Source organism: Ipomoea triloba, chromosome 15 (assembly GCF_003576645.1).
Source record: "Ipomoea triloba cultivar NCNSP0323 chromosome 15, ASM357664v1".
NCBI lineage: Eukaryota > Viridiplantae > Streptophyta > Magnoliopsida > Solanales > Convolvulaceae > Ipomoea > Ipomoea triloba.
In genome coordinates this window covers 19,640,910-19,657,881 of record NC_044930.1, presented here as the reverse complement: position 1 = coordinate 19,657,881, position 16,972 = coordinate 19,640,910, and the positions used below count along the sequence as shown (strand labels likewise).

General features: G+C 34.3%; 1 protein-coding gene across 2 annotated transcripts; it reads left to right on the top strand.

The window, feature by feature from the left end:
* The first annotated feature begins 1,495 nt into the window (after positions 1-1,495).
* Positions 1,496-4,385, top strand: LOC116007082 (pre-mRNA-splicing factor CWC25 homolog). Of its 2 annotated transcripts, none has more exons than XM_031247668.1 (4): positions 1,496-1,871; positions 1,952-2,087; positions 2,239-2,409; positions 3,389-4,385. In XM_031247668.1, exons 1-4 carry the CDS (start codon positions 1,684-1,686, stop codon positions 4,157-4,159), a joined length of 1,266 nt encoding a protein of 421 aa, XP_031103528.1. In that variant the 5' UTR covers positions 1,496-1,683; the 3' UTR covers positions 4,160-4,385. The 2 variants fall into 2 exon arrangements, with proteins under 2 accessions (XP_031103528.1, XP_031103529.1); XM_031247669.1 differs by having other exon boundaries at positions 1,497-1,871; positions 2,242-2,409.
* The last annotated feature ends 12,587 nt before the right edge of the window (positions 4,386-16,972 follow it).

Sequence of the window (16,972 nt, the reverse complement as noted above, 5' to 3'; positions counted from 1 at the left end):
GAAACATAAATTAACACCCTTTAATGGTTCTATTTTGATTGGGGAAAGAAAATATTATGCTAGTAATTGAATGACCAAAGCTAGAGGAACTTATTATTATTATTATTATTATTATTATTATTATTATTATTATTATTATTATTATTACTAGTCGTTTTCAAGCACAATCTGCAAAAATAGATGTCCAATATTAATAAACAATATTAAAATTTTATTTATATTAAAAAATATATATTTTAAAAATAATAGTATATAACATTAAAAAAAAACAATTCATAATTGTATAATTTATATTAGATTATATTAAAAGTATAGTTGATAATTTGAGTAATGATTATGGTATGATAAATAATTGTTAAAATAAGAATTTTAGATATGGTAAATGATTAAATATAATTATGGTAACATTTAATATATATTAACAGGAGTTTGATAGTGTAAGATAATTTGATCCGATAAAAATAATAGTACAATATTGTAGAGCAATGTATAACTAAATAAACATAAAATATATGCCAAAGGCCTTGTGGTTAAGCGGCATAGCTGTGGCCCTCCTAAGTGAGAGTTCACAAGTTATGCATTGTAACATTCCTACCTTACCAACGATGTAATATCGTTACCTATTTAAAGTTGCAACATAATTAGAACTCGAACAGATACTACATTGTAACATTCCTACCTTACCAACGATGTAATATCGTTGCCTATTTAAAGTTGCAACATAATTAGAACTCGAGGACTAGTTAATTTAGTGATGCATCTTCCAATGATCATAACTAATATATCACACTACTTCCTATACCTTAGACCAGTTAAATGCATCCACACAAAGGGAATCCTAATCCAATCCCCTCCATCTTCATTGTTTACTTTCTTGCATGCTTTACTTTGTATTGTTACTTCTTGCTATTGCATTAATGATCCAACCTAGCTTGCTATCACAAGTGTGCACTCGTGCTTAACCGCACACCTTTCAATTCCCACGGGCCACGGCCATCCTTAGAGAATGACATCTCGGAGAAGTCACATTTTCCAACCTACTTTCCATCGCACGCATACTACGACTTGTCAGTATTTATCGAGGTTGAGGATGGCGGTGCAACTTCCTTGATGGTGGTGTTGGTGTTGGTAGAGTTGATAGCCATGGATCGTTAAGTCTACTGATACTAGGTGAGAACAATAATTTTAAGAAGAATTTAATTATTGAACAATCTAATTTACAAAATACATGAAGGAATGTATTTATAAGAATAAAAAGAGTCATAGTCAGAATAGGAATAATAAAAGGTAGATTCATAATAACATAGAGAGTGGGAGAATGAATTTTAATGTGGGTTAAATATATAGTAATAATAATAATATCAAATCTAAAATAGCCCACCGTATGCAACCAAAAATATTTTGATGAAATCAAGAAATTTGTCAAAAACTAAATAAAGAGGATGTGTTTGTAATATCTCTAAAGTATAAGGAGGTCGTTTACAAATTGTCCAATCCCTCGCTCGCTGTTCATCGGACGCAGACGAGGAGTCTCTTATACACAGACAAATAAGAAAAGGGATAGAGACGGAGACACGAGGCCACCGCCGCGGATACTGACTGTTCCGAGTTCTACCGTCCAATCAACCAAACCTACCGACGCCGGAGTAGGGTTAAGGGAAGTCTAGATCGAAAACCCCTCCGATGGCGTTGAAATTTCTGAACAAGAAGGGATGGCACACGGGGAGCCTTCGGAATATCGAGAACGTATGGAAGGCCGAGCAGAAACATGATGCGGAACAAAAGAAGTTGGAGGAGCTCCGCAAGCAGATCCAGGAGGAGAGAGAGCGCGCCGAGTTTCGAGAACTCCAGGAACAAGCCGGACTCGTTCCGTAAGTATTTTTGTCTTTTTAAAAAAAAATTAATTTTGTTTTCTCCCCTCCGCTTCATGCTTGTTTTTGAATTTTCACAGGAGGCAAGAGAGATTGGAATTTTTGTATGATTCTGGATTAGCTGTGGGGAAGAGTAGTGGGTTTAAGGCTCTTGAATCCTTGCCCACCAAGACCGATCCTCCTGATTCAACAGCTGCCTCTTCTTCTGCTTCCAAGGTAATGTTTTCTTTCAAGTGTTTAAAAATTGTAAATCTGTATTGTTGTTCTGTAGGCTTAAATAATCTTGAAGCAGAATAAGCGTTATAGTTTTAGAATCGTGGAAAATTGGTTGTTTTGCACTTGTTAAGTTAGCTTATATTTGTTTCAGCAGCCACAATCATCAGCGCCTGGTGCCTTATTTGAAGATAAACCACAATCTGCCAATGACACTTGGAGGAAACTCCATTCAGATCCTTTGCTATTAATTCGTCAAAGGGAGCAAGATGCTTTAGCTCGTGTGAAGAACAATCCAGTACAGATGGCCATGATTAAGAAATCTGTAAGTTGTTTTTTTATGTTAAGATACTTTAAATTGTTTATATTAATTAGTATAGAAACTTATTCTTTTGTGTAGAACTAAAAAACTAGAATTTGATGCTTGCCCTTTTTATATTGTTTAAATATCTTTGACATGCTGGAAGTTATAAGGGTTTGCCTTCACCCTATGCGTATGAAAAGGTTGAGGAAATTGAAAGTATGCTGCTGCTTATTTTTGGTTTGCTATTTGAAGTAATGAGAATGGCAAGGGCTCTACTAAATTTTGGTATCTTGGCCTTGGATGGGCTTTGTTGAGTTATCAATGTGGCATTTATTTTATTTTTGAAGTTGCTTGGGTTTGATTGGGTTGATGGAATGGTTGCTAGTTCTTATATGGTGTTATGAGGTGCTCTAACGTTCTACTTGGGTTACCTTAAAAGGGTACTGAGGGACGTAGTTATGTGTTCCACTACTTGTTGACTTTTTGAGTATTTGTAGATTTGGGTACTTGGTAGTATAATTACATTGCTTATGTTACTTTTAGAATACACCCCTCGAACCATGCATGTTTTTTGGGGAGGAGTAGTGCTTTCAAAGAGATAGTATGGTACAGTGTTGCTAATTACCTCAACTGAAATAGGAAATGGGACTGGAGGAGAAATTTTTAAAACACGGTTTACATTGCTAATTCAAAACTCAAATCCCTAAAAATATATAATTTGAAAGCCTTGTCTATCTTTTTGGGTTTTATTGGATGTGAAGGAAATACATCTTATATGGAACTCTTATCCAAGATGCAATGATGTTATTACTTATCCAGCAGGATTATTATACTTACTTATCCTACTTAGTCCGATATGATGTTTGTATGTATAATGTATGTATTAGGTGCAATCTGGCATTATTGTAGAGTTAAACTGTTGTGCTGGTTGTTTGACAGATTGCCTTTTTGTCATTTTACTGGCTTTCGTGAACTGTCTCACTTTTAATCCTTGTTTCAGGTTGAAGCAATGAAGCAAAAGGATAAGACTCATGAAAAAGATGGGGAGAAGCACAGAAAGAAGCATCATCATAAGAAGTCTAAGCATCACAAAAAGTCAAAGCGCCGTAGTTCAAGTTCAGATGAAGATTCAAGTGATGGGGAAGAACGAGGGAAGAGAGATAGACATAGGGACCAAAAACACAAAGATATGCAGACTAGAGAGTCAGATGAAGATTCAAGTGAAGGGGATTACCGAGGGAAGAGAGATCAACATAGGGACCGAAAACACAAAGATATGCAGACTAGAGTGTCAGATTTGAAATCTGACAGAGAGCGTGGTGATTATAGACGTAAGAGCAACCATGATAGTAGTGATTACGGGCAGAGAGAATCTGGTGATGCAAGGGAGAGAAGAGAGCATAGAGACTTCACACGAAGAGACGCTGTACATTCTTCAGATACAGCACCAAAGCGTGAAGCAAACAAGCGCAGGAATCCCGTTAGACTTTCTGAAGAAGAGAGAGCTGCCAGGCTGCGGGAGATGCAGCTAGATGCTGAGCTGCACGAGGAGCAAAGATGGAAAAGGCTAAAGAAGGCAGATGAAAATGATGCGAAGGAAGCTGTTGGTGCTCACTCAACAGGTGGAAGAAATTTCCTGGATGCTGCCCATAGAAGCATATATGGGGCTGAGAAGGGAGGAAGCACCACCATAGAAGAGAGTGTGCGGCGCCGGACGCATTATCTGCAAGGGAGATCAGAAGCAACCGAACGGAATGCCTTTAGGAGGTAGGATGATAATAATAATAGTTATCTCCAGTCCTAGGTGTTGGTGTGACAAATTGAGTGTAACTTCACAAAAATATGTACCATCCATATTAGTTGTTTATGAGCATGAAACCTTTTAATTTCTCTGTAAAATGTATTGCCTGCATTTCATAAGAACATGGAATTTATGGAAGTCTATGCATGATGCCTTAATATCTTATAATGAATCACTTAATCTGTTTGGGTGATCACTTCATCTCTATAACTTGGTGTACGTTGGTAAATGCTGTAGATATATCACTATTCACCAACCCCTTGTGAATGGTATTGCTTTTGGATTAACACATCTAATTAGGACACTTCTTTCCTTAAGATTTGAAAAGCATCATAATCATTAGGTAATTTACTGCATCATGCCCTTTTTTTTTCTTTTTTTCTTTTTTTTTTTAAATAATTTTTATAACGAAAAAAAATACATTTTTAGTTTTTCAATTATTTTCTACTAGTTGTTATAGTCTATAATTATTTGTTGTTACAGTAGTATGCCACCGGTACGAGCGTGCAATAGACGGATAGTAGTATTATTTATAAAATTTATATAGTTCAAAATAAATAAATAAATAATCAAAATATTACTACGAGTATATGATATTCTAATCATTTTTTATTATAATAAAGAGCAAATTATACAATGGATCATAATCTACCTTGCATTGTGGACCTTGATCTAAAATAACATTCATATTTTGCGTCTGCAACGAACATGTTATGTACCCACATAATATCTACTATACTAATAAGAGCCAAAGAGAGTTAGGCCTAAAATAGGTAGAAAAAATGGCGGTCAAATTATTTAATCAAATGGTTGGTTCAGATGAATTATTTAATCAAATAGATGGTTAAGATAATTCAGATTAATATTATTAATAGAGATTACCTAATTTAACCTTACTTTTATGATTATCCGTTAAGTTTTTCGTTAAATATTCTCTTCTCCGTTAATATTCCGTTAACTTTTAACTTACCCATTAATTTATATAAGAAAGGTCTTAGGTTCGAACCTTATCTCAATCAAATTTGACATAATTAGTAGCTACAACAAAAAATGATACATATGTATTTCTTTCATTTAGAATTATGTGTCTACAATACCTTTATTTGAAAAAATTATTCATTATCAAAAAATTAAATTAAATAAAAGAAATAATTTCATTAGCTATATTGTCTTTATTTTATCTCACGCAAAGATTCTTTACATTCAAATTTATCAATTGATATTCATTACATTGTTCATTATCTCATTTTTACAATATCTTGTAATTAAATATCAAAGTTATAGTACAAAATAATGTTATATATTTATTTACCAAGTATTCTATTAATACTATGAATTTTTTTTTTAAAAAAATAATTTGAAACTAATTATATTAACTACTTGGGGATTGGTTGACAAAGAGTACTCAAATAATAACCCAACAAATTGAAGCGGAATCACTCTATTTTATTCTTATTGAATTAAATAAATTAGTAGTTACACCAAAAACTGATACATATGTATTTCTTTAATACCATGAAAAAAAATAAAAAAGAATAGTTTGAAATCAATCATATTAACTACTTGGGAGATTTGTTGACAATGAAGATATTCAAATAACCCATTACCCAGCAAATTGAAGCTAGAAACTACCTTTTAATATCTTTGAAATACATAATATTTTAAATTTTCAAATTTTTATTAATTTATTTAATCTTTTTTCTTAAACTAGAGATTTCTTTATCCACAATAACTCATTTAACAATAATGGTTGAACCAAATGAACCCCAAGCAGAACACCTAAAGGAAAGTTCATAGCTCCTATATCATAATCTCATTGCATGACGTTGTCATCTATGCTACCAACAATAACAGAATTGCAAATAACACACTACCAACAAAAAGGAAGAGAACAAATAGTAAAGATGAAGACAATGACAATGTTACTCAAAGGAGAATTAAGAACACTTAGAAAAATTCAAATTAAAAGTAGTATTTATTTAGACTATTATTTTTAGACCAAATATTTAGACTATCGATTTTACAAGGTTGCAAACATTTATTTTAGTAATAATTATAATGAATTTTCTATATTATCTTAGATTCATATACTTTGAGTTAGATATTTAAATTAAAAAAATCGACATTTAATTACCCATGTATAAACTTCTCTTATATAATCTTGCATTGATATACTTTCAAATATTTATTTAAATATAAATATTGGGCATTAACTCATTCGCGCTATGCGCGTATAAAACTAGTGTTAACTATAAATACATAATATGTAGTTTATATGTACATAATTTATTAACTAAAGAAATATAATATGTTAATTATACATACATAATTTTTGGACTAGGATTCACAATGCAAGGTGAACCCTGGTCCTAACAATTGATAATAAAGTATCTATATTACTTTGTATCAAATTTTGTTTTGTAATGAATTAGTCATAGGATTAAATTAAAAAAAAGTCTGTAGACACATCACTTGTCTGACTCTAAAAATATCATAGCGATACAAAGAGAGCTATATGAAAAAAAAAATAAAAATCATAAGGACTGGATTCAATTTATGTGTATTTATAGGTAAGAGAAACTTAAAAGCTGAAGTGCAAAGTGACTTTGGTAGACACATATTTTGAATTTAAAAATTTTAATTAAGGTAGTCAGCACAACAAACAAGTATTTTGCTGCCAAAAGTATTGTAATTTACCTCTACTAAACTGTTGCACTAAATGTAATATTAGTATTGCAAGCTATGTGTGTTGCTTTAATTTAGGTTTCCAAAGATAATATATTTCTTTGGTAAATGCAAGTTATGCATATTGCTTCTTATGAATAATAATAATAATAATTTATATTCCTAAATATATATTAATTTCAATAGCATTCATATTTACATATTGTCAGGTTTTAATGGCAAATTATATCGTGGACCAAGTCCCACTTTGCATGGACTCTGGCCTAAAACGACGTCATTTTATATTAAGTGTTAATTAGTAGCGGTGTTAGCGAGTAGAACTTTCGGTAAGCTACTCATATTCGTGTTTGGTAAGCGTTTGCTAATTAGGTAAACAAACATAAATGAACAAATTTCAAAGTTCGTTGAATATTTGTATGCTAGTTTTCTAAGAACTCGTGTACACATTCATTTAATAATGTTCATGAATATGCTCATTTAGTTTGTTTAATAATGTTCACGAAAATGCTTGTTTAGTGTTCGTTTAAGACTATTCACTGTTCGTTTTAATTTTTAATTATATTTTTCCTACCACTCCTGTGGTACTAGCAATTATGAATAATTTTCTTCTTAGTTCTCATTTAATTTAGGTTTTGAAATTGGAGTTGAAGGTATTAAGCTTTGGGGGAAGCGGAATCTAAATTTCTATGTTTTATATTTTTGACTAGTAATGTGAACAAACAATTTGTGTGTGTGTGTGTTTTGTTTTTTTGGGACTTGATATTGTGACTTTGATATTAAATGTAACTTTTGGACTTATTTGTATTATTTTTATAGTTGTTATGTCGTTTGTTTGGCTGTTGTTCATGAACATAGACTATTTCTTATTCACGAACAAATTATGTCATGAACATGTACATGTGTTTGTTTGTTTAGCGTTTGTGAATGTTAACGAACACAAACATGATTTTAAAAAACCCAAACGAACACGAACGCGAACACTCTAAAAATCTTAATAAACGAACACAAACAACCTCTATTTGTTCGTGTTCAGTTCTGTAACACCCCAATTTTCACCACTTGGATTTATTACAAAATCCCTAATAATACAATACATTGCGGAAGCGTCTAACCAGCAGAAAACTGGGTGTTACCGCCACGCTTAGGTATCCCTCCTATACCCAAACGCTAAGGCTAAACTTACAACATCGAATAACCACGTCAATGTTCCAACTTAATACATGTGGAAATAATTCTTCCAGGGTGTCTATTCTAGGATAGAGTAGTCTTCAACCTCAACTCCATCCTATTCCGAGCTCATCGGCCACAGGGGCCCACGCTAGTAAAGGACACAATGAAGTGTAGTTAGCGCGACGGCTAAGTAAGGAAATCCATTGTCACTCGAAAGTAAACAAAGGTTTTTTAAAAACAACAATTAATAATAAATAGGGTAAGAATAACGTTGCCCAACAGTCGCAGTCTACCTGCAATTATTCTAACAACAAGCAATACCACATTATATAAGTAACTTCGGCACATAACATGGCCATTAATTCACACGTGAGAACACAACACCCATATTACTGTTCGATACACCCGACAGTTAGTTCTCACAACTCCACTCAGCGAATAGACTTCGCTCTGCAGTATGAATCAATCATACAAAATCTCACCATTCACTCAGCGAATAGACTTCGCTCTGCAGTATAGATTAATCATACAGACCCCTCACCGTTCACTCAGCGAAGAAACTTCGCTCTGCAGTATAGATTAATCATACAGACTCCCTCACCATTCATTATTATCACACGACTCCATAACCATCACACTTGATCAAATATATTTCCCCAAAATACACACTTTGGTTAGTGTTAGTCTCGTTATGGAAATTCGAGTACAGGAGACACAATAATTTTCAAAACACAAGTACTTTCCAAGTTAATAAATATAATGCACAAAAATAATATTAGGGCCTTCAAAAATTCACCCGGATGCCCGTAGGCTTTCAAAACATCGTAACACTCAGGGTTAAAAACATCGGGGAAAAACCGGGTCAAAAACATGTCGAAAACGAGTCCGCGTCCACCCAAATCTGCCAGAAATTTCAGTTGGCGCAGTCCGAAAGATTGAGCCGGTAAAAATAGTTCCCGAACTCTTTTTCACTTGAAATTTTTATGGTAAAACCCCAACTTATAGTACTTGATGTCCATAAAAAGTTTTGGTCATTTTGATCCACGAATAACACAGAAAATTCCCTTTTTGCCCTTGGCAGTGTGCTGTCCAGAATATTTTTCTCTCTGGACCAGTTTTGGAAAAAAATTCGAAAACCGTACTTATACTACTCCGATCATTATGAAATTTTATATGCGGGTTCTACACTTATAGAACTACATGCCTAAAAAAAATAGGATCAAAATACCTTATCAAGTTTTCCCAATAAATCTCGGAAGTTACTGCCAGAGACTAACTTGATTCCCTTTTTCAATATTTTCACAAGTATAAGCCTATATGGGCATAAATACAACATATACATGCATAAATTAGCTATGAACATGTATACGAAAATTACCAAAAATCCAAAGTGTGGTTTCTTGAGTCAACTAGTAGATCCACAAACTTAACACATAATTTTCGCATAAAATTCCTAGTCACATAATTTACTAGCATTTGTTCACCTTCAAGTGACTAAACCAACTTAAGGGATTCCTTACCTTGATGGAAGATTTCAAAGCCGAGAAGTTGCTAGATCCTTTCTTTGAGTTCAAAGACCCTAAAAATATCACCACAATAACAATATTTTTCATCCACCAAACATTAACACTTAAGTTCTAGAGATGATTTAATCCAACAAAGTCTAAGGTCTTACCTACACTTAGTCTCTTGGGTTGGAAGAATGCTTAGGAGCTCTTTGATCACAATGGAAGACCAAACTAATTTTTCTTCTTCTTCCTAATGGTGTAGTTCGAAAATGGGGTGGGAGAGTGAGAGAGAGATGAGTGTGATTAGTGTAGATTTTGTCTTGAAGATCAAGTAACAAAGTGCAACACTCCTATGCCTCATTAATGCTAACATTAAATGATCCAATCTTGGCTAGATTTTGGTTGCCACTTGTCAATACCCTATGGAGTCCTTAAGAAGATCACAACTTATTTGGCCAGTTTATGGTTAAATCAGATGAATGCTCGGAGGATTATAACTTAATTCGGGAAAATTCTAATACCAAAATTATCCTAAAAATAATCCCGTCGCAAATCACCAAAATTGGGAATTTTTCGGTATCTCGCGAAATATAGGTACAGAGTTCGTAACAATTTACCCCTTACAGTCCATTTAAAATTTTCTTGAACTAACTAGAAGTTCAGGCTTAATCGTATGATACTTAATAATCCATTCTCTAGGAAAATTCGAATGGTATATACGTCCTTAAAAATTTTACGGTTCGTGACCGGTACGTAGATCGCAGCTTATTAATAACGGGTTTTACTTATAAAAATCCTTCTGAAGTACCGAGAGATCATCTCATAAATGTCATAGCTTAAAAATATTTTTCGAACTTTAACTTTGTCGGAAAAACCGAGGGGTTACAAGTTCGTTAATACAAACGGGCTGCAAGTGTACTAAATAAACAAAATGATAAAATTTGCCTAAGGGGTCCAACTACCAAGCCCAACCATAGGAAGTGGACTACCACTGCTAACTAGCAGATCGCAAAAACAACTGACGTACTACATTGTTGATTGAGGGAGAAGTCAAGAGAGAAGAAGAGCGGATGATGATGGTCTGGAACAGACACCCCCTCGCATTTTATACTACTCCTAGGGTTGCATGTCATGGACAAGTATGCTGACCACAATGCTCTACCCACCTTTGTCATACACGTGTCCCACCAGGTGTTTTGCTCACCTGCCAAATATTTCCCCATTCACCACGTCGCAGAACTAAGTCGCGGCTCTTCAGTCACCGACGAACGGCCAAGGCAAGCTAGCGAGAGGCAAAAAAAGTGTTATGGCAGCAAAGCTGGGAGTGGTCCGATAGCTAGCCTTCGATGGTCTGCTCCAGTTTGCTCGACCCCCATGGGTCCGCCATTTGCCGATAGACTAAGATTTAGTGTTGGGGTCGCTGGGCGATGCCCCTACGGCCTAGGCTGACCGCTTCTTCCCGCGCGTCTGTTTTCTCATATTTTGCTCCATACCATGCTACCAAACATGTCCTTTGCCATCTTTTCAAGGAAAAAAGAAAACCAACCTCAACTTTTCTAATTGGATTCCTCCTTGGCCAAACCCAGATTTCATATTAATTATTCTTGGGGTCGTACCCATAAGATCCATCAATATACTAGGTTAATAATATTTGTTTTATATGTCCATAAATCAAAGCATCAAACCTTAATATCCATAAATACTTAACTAAATGTACATCATATGTATTCTCATTCATTTTATAATAGACTGATAATATTCATTCTATATGTTTATAAAAATAAAACTTAATGTACATAAACGGTATACTACGAACACATCGTGTTTAATAGCATTCATCATGTACTATATTCATAATATTTGTTCAATATATCCATAAGCATAAACCTTAATGTTCATAAGCATTAAACTAAATGTACATCATATGTATTTCCATCCCCTCTATAGTATGTCCATAATGTTCCTTCTATATGTTCATAACAATAAAGTTTAATGTATATAAACATTATATATGCTACAAACGCATAAGGTTTAATAACGGATTATATGAGAATGAGTTCCTAGGTAAAAAATCAACCGTCGAAAATGAAGAAATTTTTTTAAAAATACGGTGGCAATTTGGTAATTTTTGTATGGAAGTGCATTTTTTTTTTTGTCTTTGGATGCATTATTTTTTCCTTCGAGTGCTCATTGTTATGGCTTGTAGTGCATATTGTTTTACTTTCCAATGCACATTGTTAACATGCTGGTTTAATAGGTTCAACAAACTCGTTGCTAAGTCCCATGAAAGAGGGAAAGAAAGTGATGGGTTCAAGAAACGAGTTTAATAATCCCGTGGGAAAGTGACGGGTTCAAGAAACGGGTTTACTAATCCCGTAAAGATGAATGAACATTTTGTGCATTCCAGGATTTAAACAGAATGCAAAGACATCATAACTTCTTTTTTTTTCAGTTCCAAAACTCACAAACAATATTCTTTATAAGATTTTCTCTAACAAAGCTATATTTATGTTAATCAAGTTTAAGGTGCGTAGGTTAGAAGTTTAAGGTGCATCAATTTACTTTTTTTTTTTTTAAAGAATAAATCACCCCACAATCGCACGGGAAGCCTTCTCTGCACCTAAACCCTTCCATATATATATATATATATATATATATATATATATATATATATATATATAATGGAGGTAGCATAATATATATATAATAAAATTATTATTATTATTATTATTATTATTATTATTATTATTATTATTATATAAAGATTAGTTAACAAGGGCAAAGTTGGAATAATTTAAAATAATCTAAGATTACCTTAGAAAATGGAGGTAGCATATTACATTGAAACATTACCGCCACATTAGCTTTGAGGTAATATAACATTACCAGATAATCTCATAATTTGAATAAAACAAGGTAATATAACATTATCAGACTCAGATTACCTAAGTAATCTAAGATGACCTGAATCAAACGCCCCCTAAGGTGCACAACTTTGATTCCTTATCAAAATCGACTTACAGACTCTAGGTGCATCATTTAAAACTTAAGGTGCATAGTTTTTCAGTTTAAGGTGCATGAATTTATAAACATACTAAAAAATTTGATAAACATTGTACTTAAGGTACACTTTATAAAATTTGATAAACATACTAAATTTTTTTGAACTAAGACTTTGTTTGATAAACGGTAAATTCATCAAAATAATTTTTTGGCAGTCAACAATTCAGAATAATTTGTTTCAAACCGCTAAAACTCCAAACGCTACAAATATTAGCGTTTGAGGTTTGACGTTTTAGAAAAAGAAATGTCTTTTTCTAAAATGCCCTTAATATTTCTTTTTAGATTGAACTATGTTTTCTTTGCATCAAGTATCTTCATTTATTGAGGAGATTTTAGGCTCCACTCTGCGTCCTATTCGGTGAGGGATAACATCAAATGAGAAGTAAAATATTTTTTTTTGAAGAAAAACTAGAACTGCATTACTCCAAGGCCTCAGCCAAAAGTACATCGAAAATAAAAGGGAGAGAGGAAGGGGGGATGAGGGGTAAAACATCCCATTCTCTACAACCAACATTGAAAATGGCGTCCTGTATTTGCAGACCGTTTCACAAACCTAAAGCTAATATTAGGAACAATATTATCTACTTCATAAATATCATGAGCAAAATGAGAAGTATAATATTGAGGAGCAGAAATACAAAGGGTAGCATGGCTCCCCTTTGTGTTGTATTGTTTTTTTTTAAAATAATAATAATATATTATTATTATTGTTGTTAATCTGTGTCTCAAATCAATGGAGAAGAAGTCTTCCACAATTTGTGTCCATATCGTTGTACGTGTCTGAATTCTTGCACGTCGTCACCGTGTTGCCAGCATCTTCACTTGTTTGCCGCATCTTTTGGCTTTAGCTCATTATAAATAGCTAGCTTGGTTTCGTTATTCAATGCACAGCATCAATACATTAATTCATCCTTTCTCTTTGCTTTATAACTTCACGTAGCATATATATATATTATATTTAGTTTGTACTCTTTTTAGAGTTTAATATATATATTTATATTTCCCAATTTAGCAATTTCCTTATTCTGTCATTAATATATTGTCCCTATTATTTAACTTCTATAATTCTCAATTTTCGATTATTCGCTTCCGCATTATTCCGCTATATATTCCTAACAAGTGGTATTAGAGCTGTTTAATTGAGAATAATTTTTAAAGATGTCGACTGTTACCAAGTTCGATATCGAGAAGTTCGACGGGAAAATTAGCTTTTCTATCTGGAAGGTTCAGATGGAAGCCGTTCTAACCCAGAACGGTTTGAAGAAAGCGCTAGCTGGGAAAAAGAAGAAACCGACTACAATGACAGATGAAGATTGGGAAGATTTAGATGACAAGGCACGTTCAACCATTCAATTGTGCCTATCTAAATCAGTTCTACGTGAGGTGATAGGTGAGAAGACTACGTCAGATTTATGGGACGAGCTGGATTCGCTCTATATGGACAAATCTCTGGCGAACAAGTTGCGCCTGAAGGAGCGGCTGTACACAATCCGTATGACGGAAGGTACTTCAATTCAGTCTCATTTGGATGAATTCAATTATATTTTATTGGACTTGGAAAATATTGATGTCATAATTGAAGATGAGGATCATGCTATTTTATTGCTTGTTTCTCTCCCTGAATCATACAAGCATTTCAAAGAAATTATGCTGTATGGTAATTCTCTTGGAGTCCTAACTTTCGACAGTGTTAAGTCGAACCTATTGTCCAAAGAAAAATTTGACTTAGAAACTAAGTCTGAGGACAAAGGTGAAGGCTTAACTGTTAGGGGTCGTTCACTTGAAATAGGGAATAGCAATAAAAAATCTAGATCCAAGTCCAAAGGACGTAAATCCAACAAATCCTGTAAGTACTGCAAGAAGCATGGTCATGATGTGACTGAATGCTTCAAACTGAAGAACAAACAAGAGAGAGAGAAGAAGTCCGCTGAAGCTAGTATTGTTGAAAGTGATTCAGAGGGCGATGTTATGTTATCTATTAGCTCTAGTGACAAACGGAGCGAAACTGAGTGGATTCTGGACTCTGGTTGTACATTCCACATGTGTCCTCACAAAGACTGGTTCGTCTCTCTGGAACCAGTTGATGGTGGAGTTGTCTTGTTGGGTAATGATACCTAATGCAAGGTTAGTGGAATTGGAAGTGTGCAGATTAAAACTCATGATAACGTTATCAGGACTCTTACCAATGTTCGGTATATTCCTGATTTGAAACGCAATCTGATTTCATTGGGCACCTTGGAATCTCTGGGGTGCAAGTACATAGCTGAAGGTGGAGTTCTGAAAGTTATAAAAGGCTCTCTTGTTCTCATGAAAGCTTCTCGTTCTGAAAGCTTGTACGTGTTGCATGGCAGTACAGTGACATGTTCAGTTGCGGTATCCTCATCGGTGTCTGATGTTGATCTCACTCAACTATGGCATATGCGTCTGGGGCATATGAGTGAGAAAGGCATGCATATCCTGAGCAAGAAAGGCCTCATCGGTTCAGGTACGGGTAAATTACAATTTTGTGAGCATTGTGTTTTTGGGAAACAAAAGAGGGTTAGTTTCTCTACTGCTACACACCGTACCAAAGATGTATTGGAATATATACATTCTGATTTATGGGGACCGACTAAAGTCCAGTCTATGGGAGGCTGTAGATATTTTATGTCTATTATTGATGACTTTTCTCGTAAAGTCTGGATCTATTTCCTGAAACATAAAAATCAAGCATTTTCTATTTTCAAAAAGTGGAAAATTCTCGTTGAGACTCAAACAGGGAAAAAGGTCAAGAAGCTCAGGACAAACAATGGCTTGGAATTCTGTGAGAGAGATTTCACTGAGTTCTGTGAGAGAGATTTCACTGAGTTCTGTGCAGCACAAGGAATTGCCAGGCACAAGACCTTGCCTGGAAAACCCCAGCAGAATGGTGTTGCCGAACGTATGAACAAGACTCTGTTAGAGAGAGCTCGTTGTATGCTCTCTAATGCTAGGTTATGGAAACGGCGTGATTTTTGGGCCGAGGCCGTTTCTACTGCATCCTATTTGGTAAATAGGTCCTCACATTCATCCCTCGATTTCAACATTCCAGAGGAAGTTTGGTCAGGTAATCCTGTTGACTACTCTATGTTAAGAGTTTTTGGATGTCCTGCATATGCTCATTCTAATACGGGTAAATTAAACCCGAGAGCTGTCAAATGCATTTTCCTTGGTTATGCTTCTGAGTCAAAAGGGTATCGTCTATGGTCTCCTGGTTCTCACAAGATCATTTTGAGTCGAGATATCACTTTTGATGAAAATGCACTACTTTCTTCTGGAAAAGATCGTGTTATTCCCAGTACAGGTGATACGCAGAGTACTGGTGAGAAGGTGGAGTTTGAGTTCAGGCCTATGAATAGTATTGCTACCACTGATGGTAATACTAACGATGATGCATCTACTAGTATTGCGCCTCTCGTTGAGCCACAACGAGAGTATTCTATTGCACAAGATCGTCATAGGAGGACAATTAAAAAACCTGCTAGGTATGCTACTAGTGATGATGAAACCCACTTGGTTGCTTACGCACTTTCGGTTGCACAGGAGCTTGATGGTGATTCATCCTGTTATTCTGAGGTTGTTTCCTGTGCCAACTCGTCCAAGTGGTTGGTTGCTAACCAAGTCTCTTCCAATTGCTAAGTTCAAGCAATGCTTGAGTTTAGTTGACTGTTCCAGTTGTTCTACAACAAATTTGATCCAAGGTGGAGATTGTTAAGACATAATCTGTGTCTCAAATCAATGGAGAAGAAGTCTTCCACAATTTGTGTCCATATCGTTGTACGTGTCTGAATTCTTGCACGTCGTCACCGTGTTGCCAGCATCTTCACTTGTTTGCCGCATCTTTTGGCTTTAGCTCATTATAAATAGCTAGCTTGGTTTTGTTATTCAATGCACATCATCAATACATTAATTCATCCTTTCTCTTTGCTTTATAACTTCACGTATCATATATATATTATATTTAGTTTGTACTCTTTTTAGAGTTTAATATATATATTTATATTTCCCAATTTAGCAATTTCCTTATTCTGTCATTATTATATTGTCTCTATTATTTAACTTTTATAATTCTCAATTTTCGATTATTCGCTTCCGCATTATTCTGCTATATATTCCTAACATATTTGTATGTCTTTTTAAACCTCAACGGTTAATAATAAATATTTAATTTTATCAGAAATTTTTTATAAACCATTAATATAATTTATTCGTTAAATTCGCTCATCCAATCCATTGATTGCTAAACAAGTTCTAAATCTCCTGAATTAATTTGGATAGTAGTAAATGATAATGGGAAGTGAGTGACCCCACAAATATTCCTTATATATATATAGTGTGG

Coding starts and splice junctions, on each gene's coding strand:
- LOC116007082 (XM_031247668.1), top strand. CDS start 1,684: ATGGCGTTGAAATTTCTGAACAAGAAGGGATGGCACACGGGGAGCCTT. Junction 1,872..1,951: donor GAACAAGCCGGACTCGTTCC/GTAAGTATTTTT, acceptor GAATTTTCACAG/GAGGCAAGAGAGATTGGAAT. Junction 2,088..2,238: donor CCTCTTCTTCTGCTTCCAAG/GTAATGTTTTCT, acceptor TATTTGTTTCAG/CAGCCACAATCATCAGCGCC.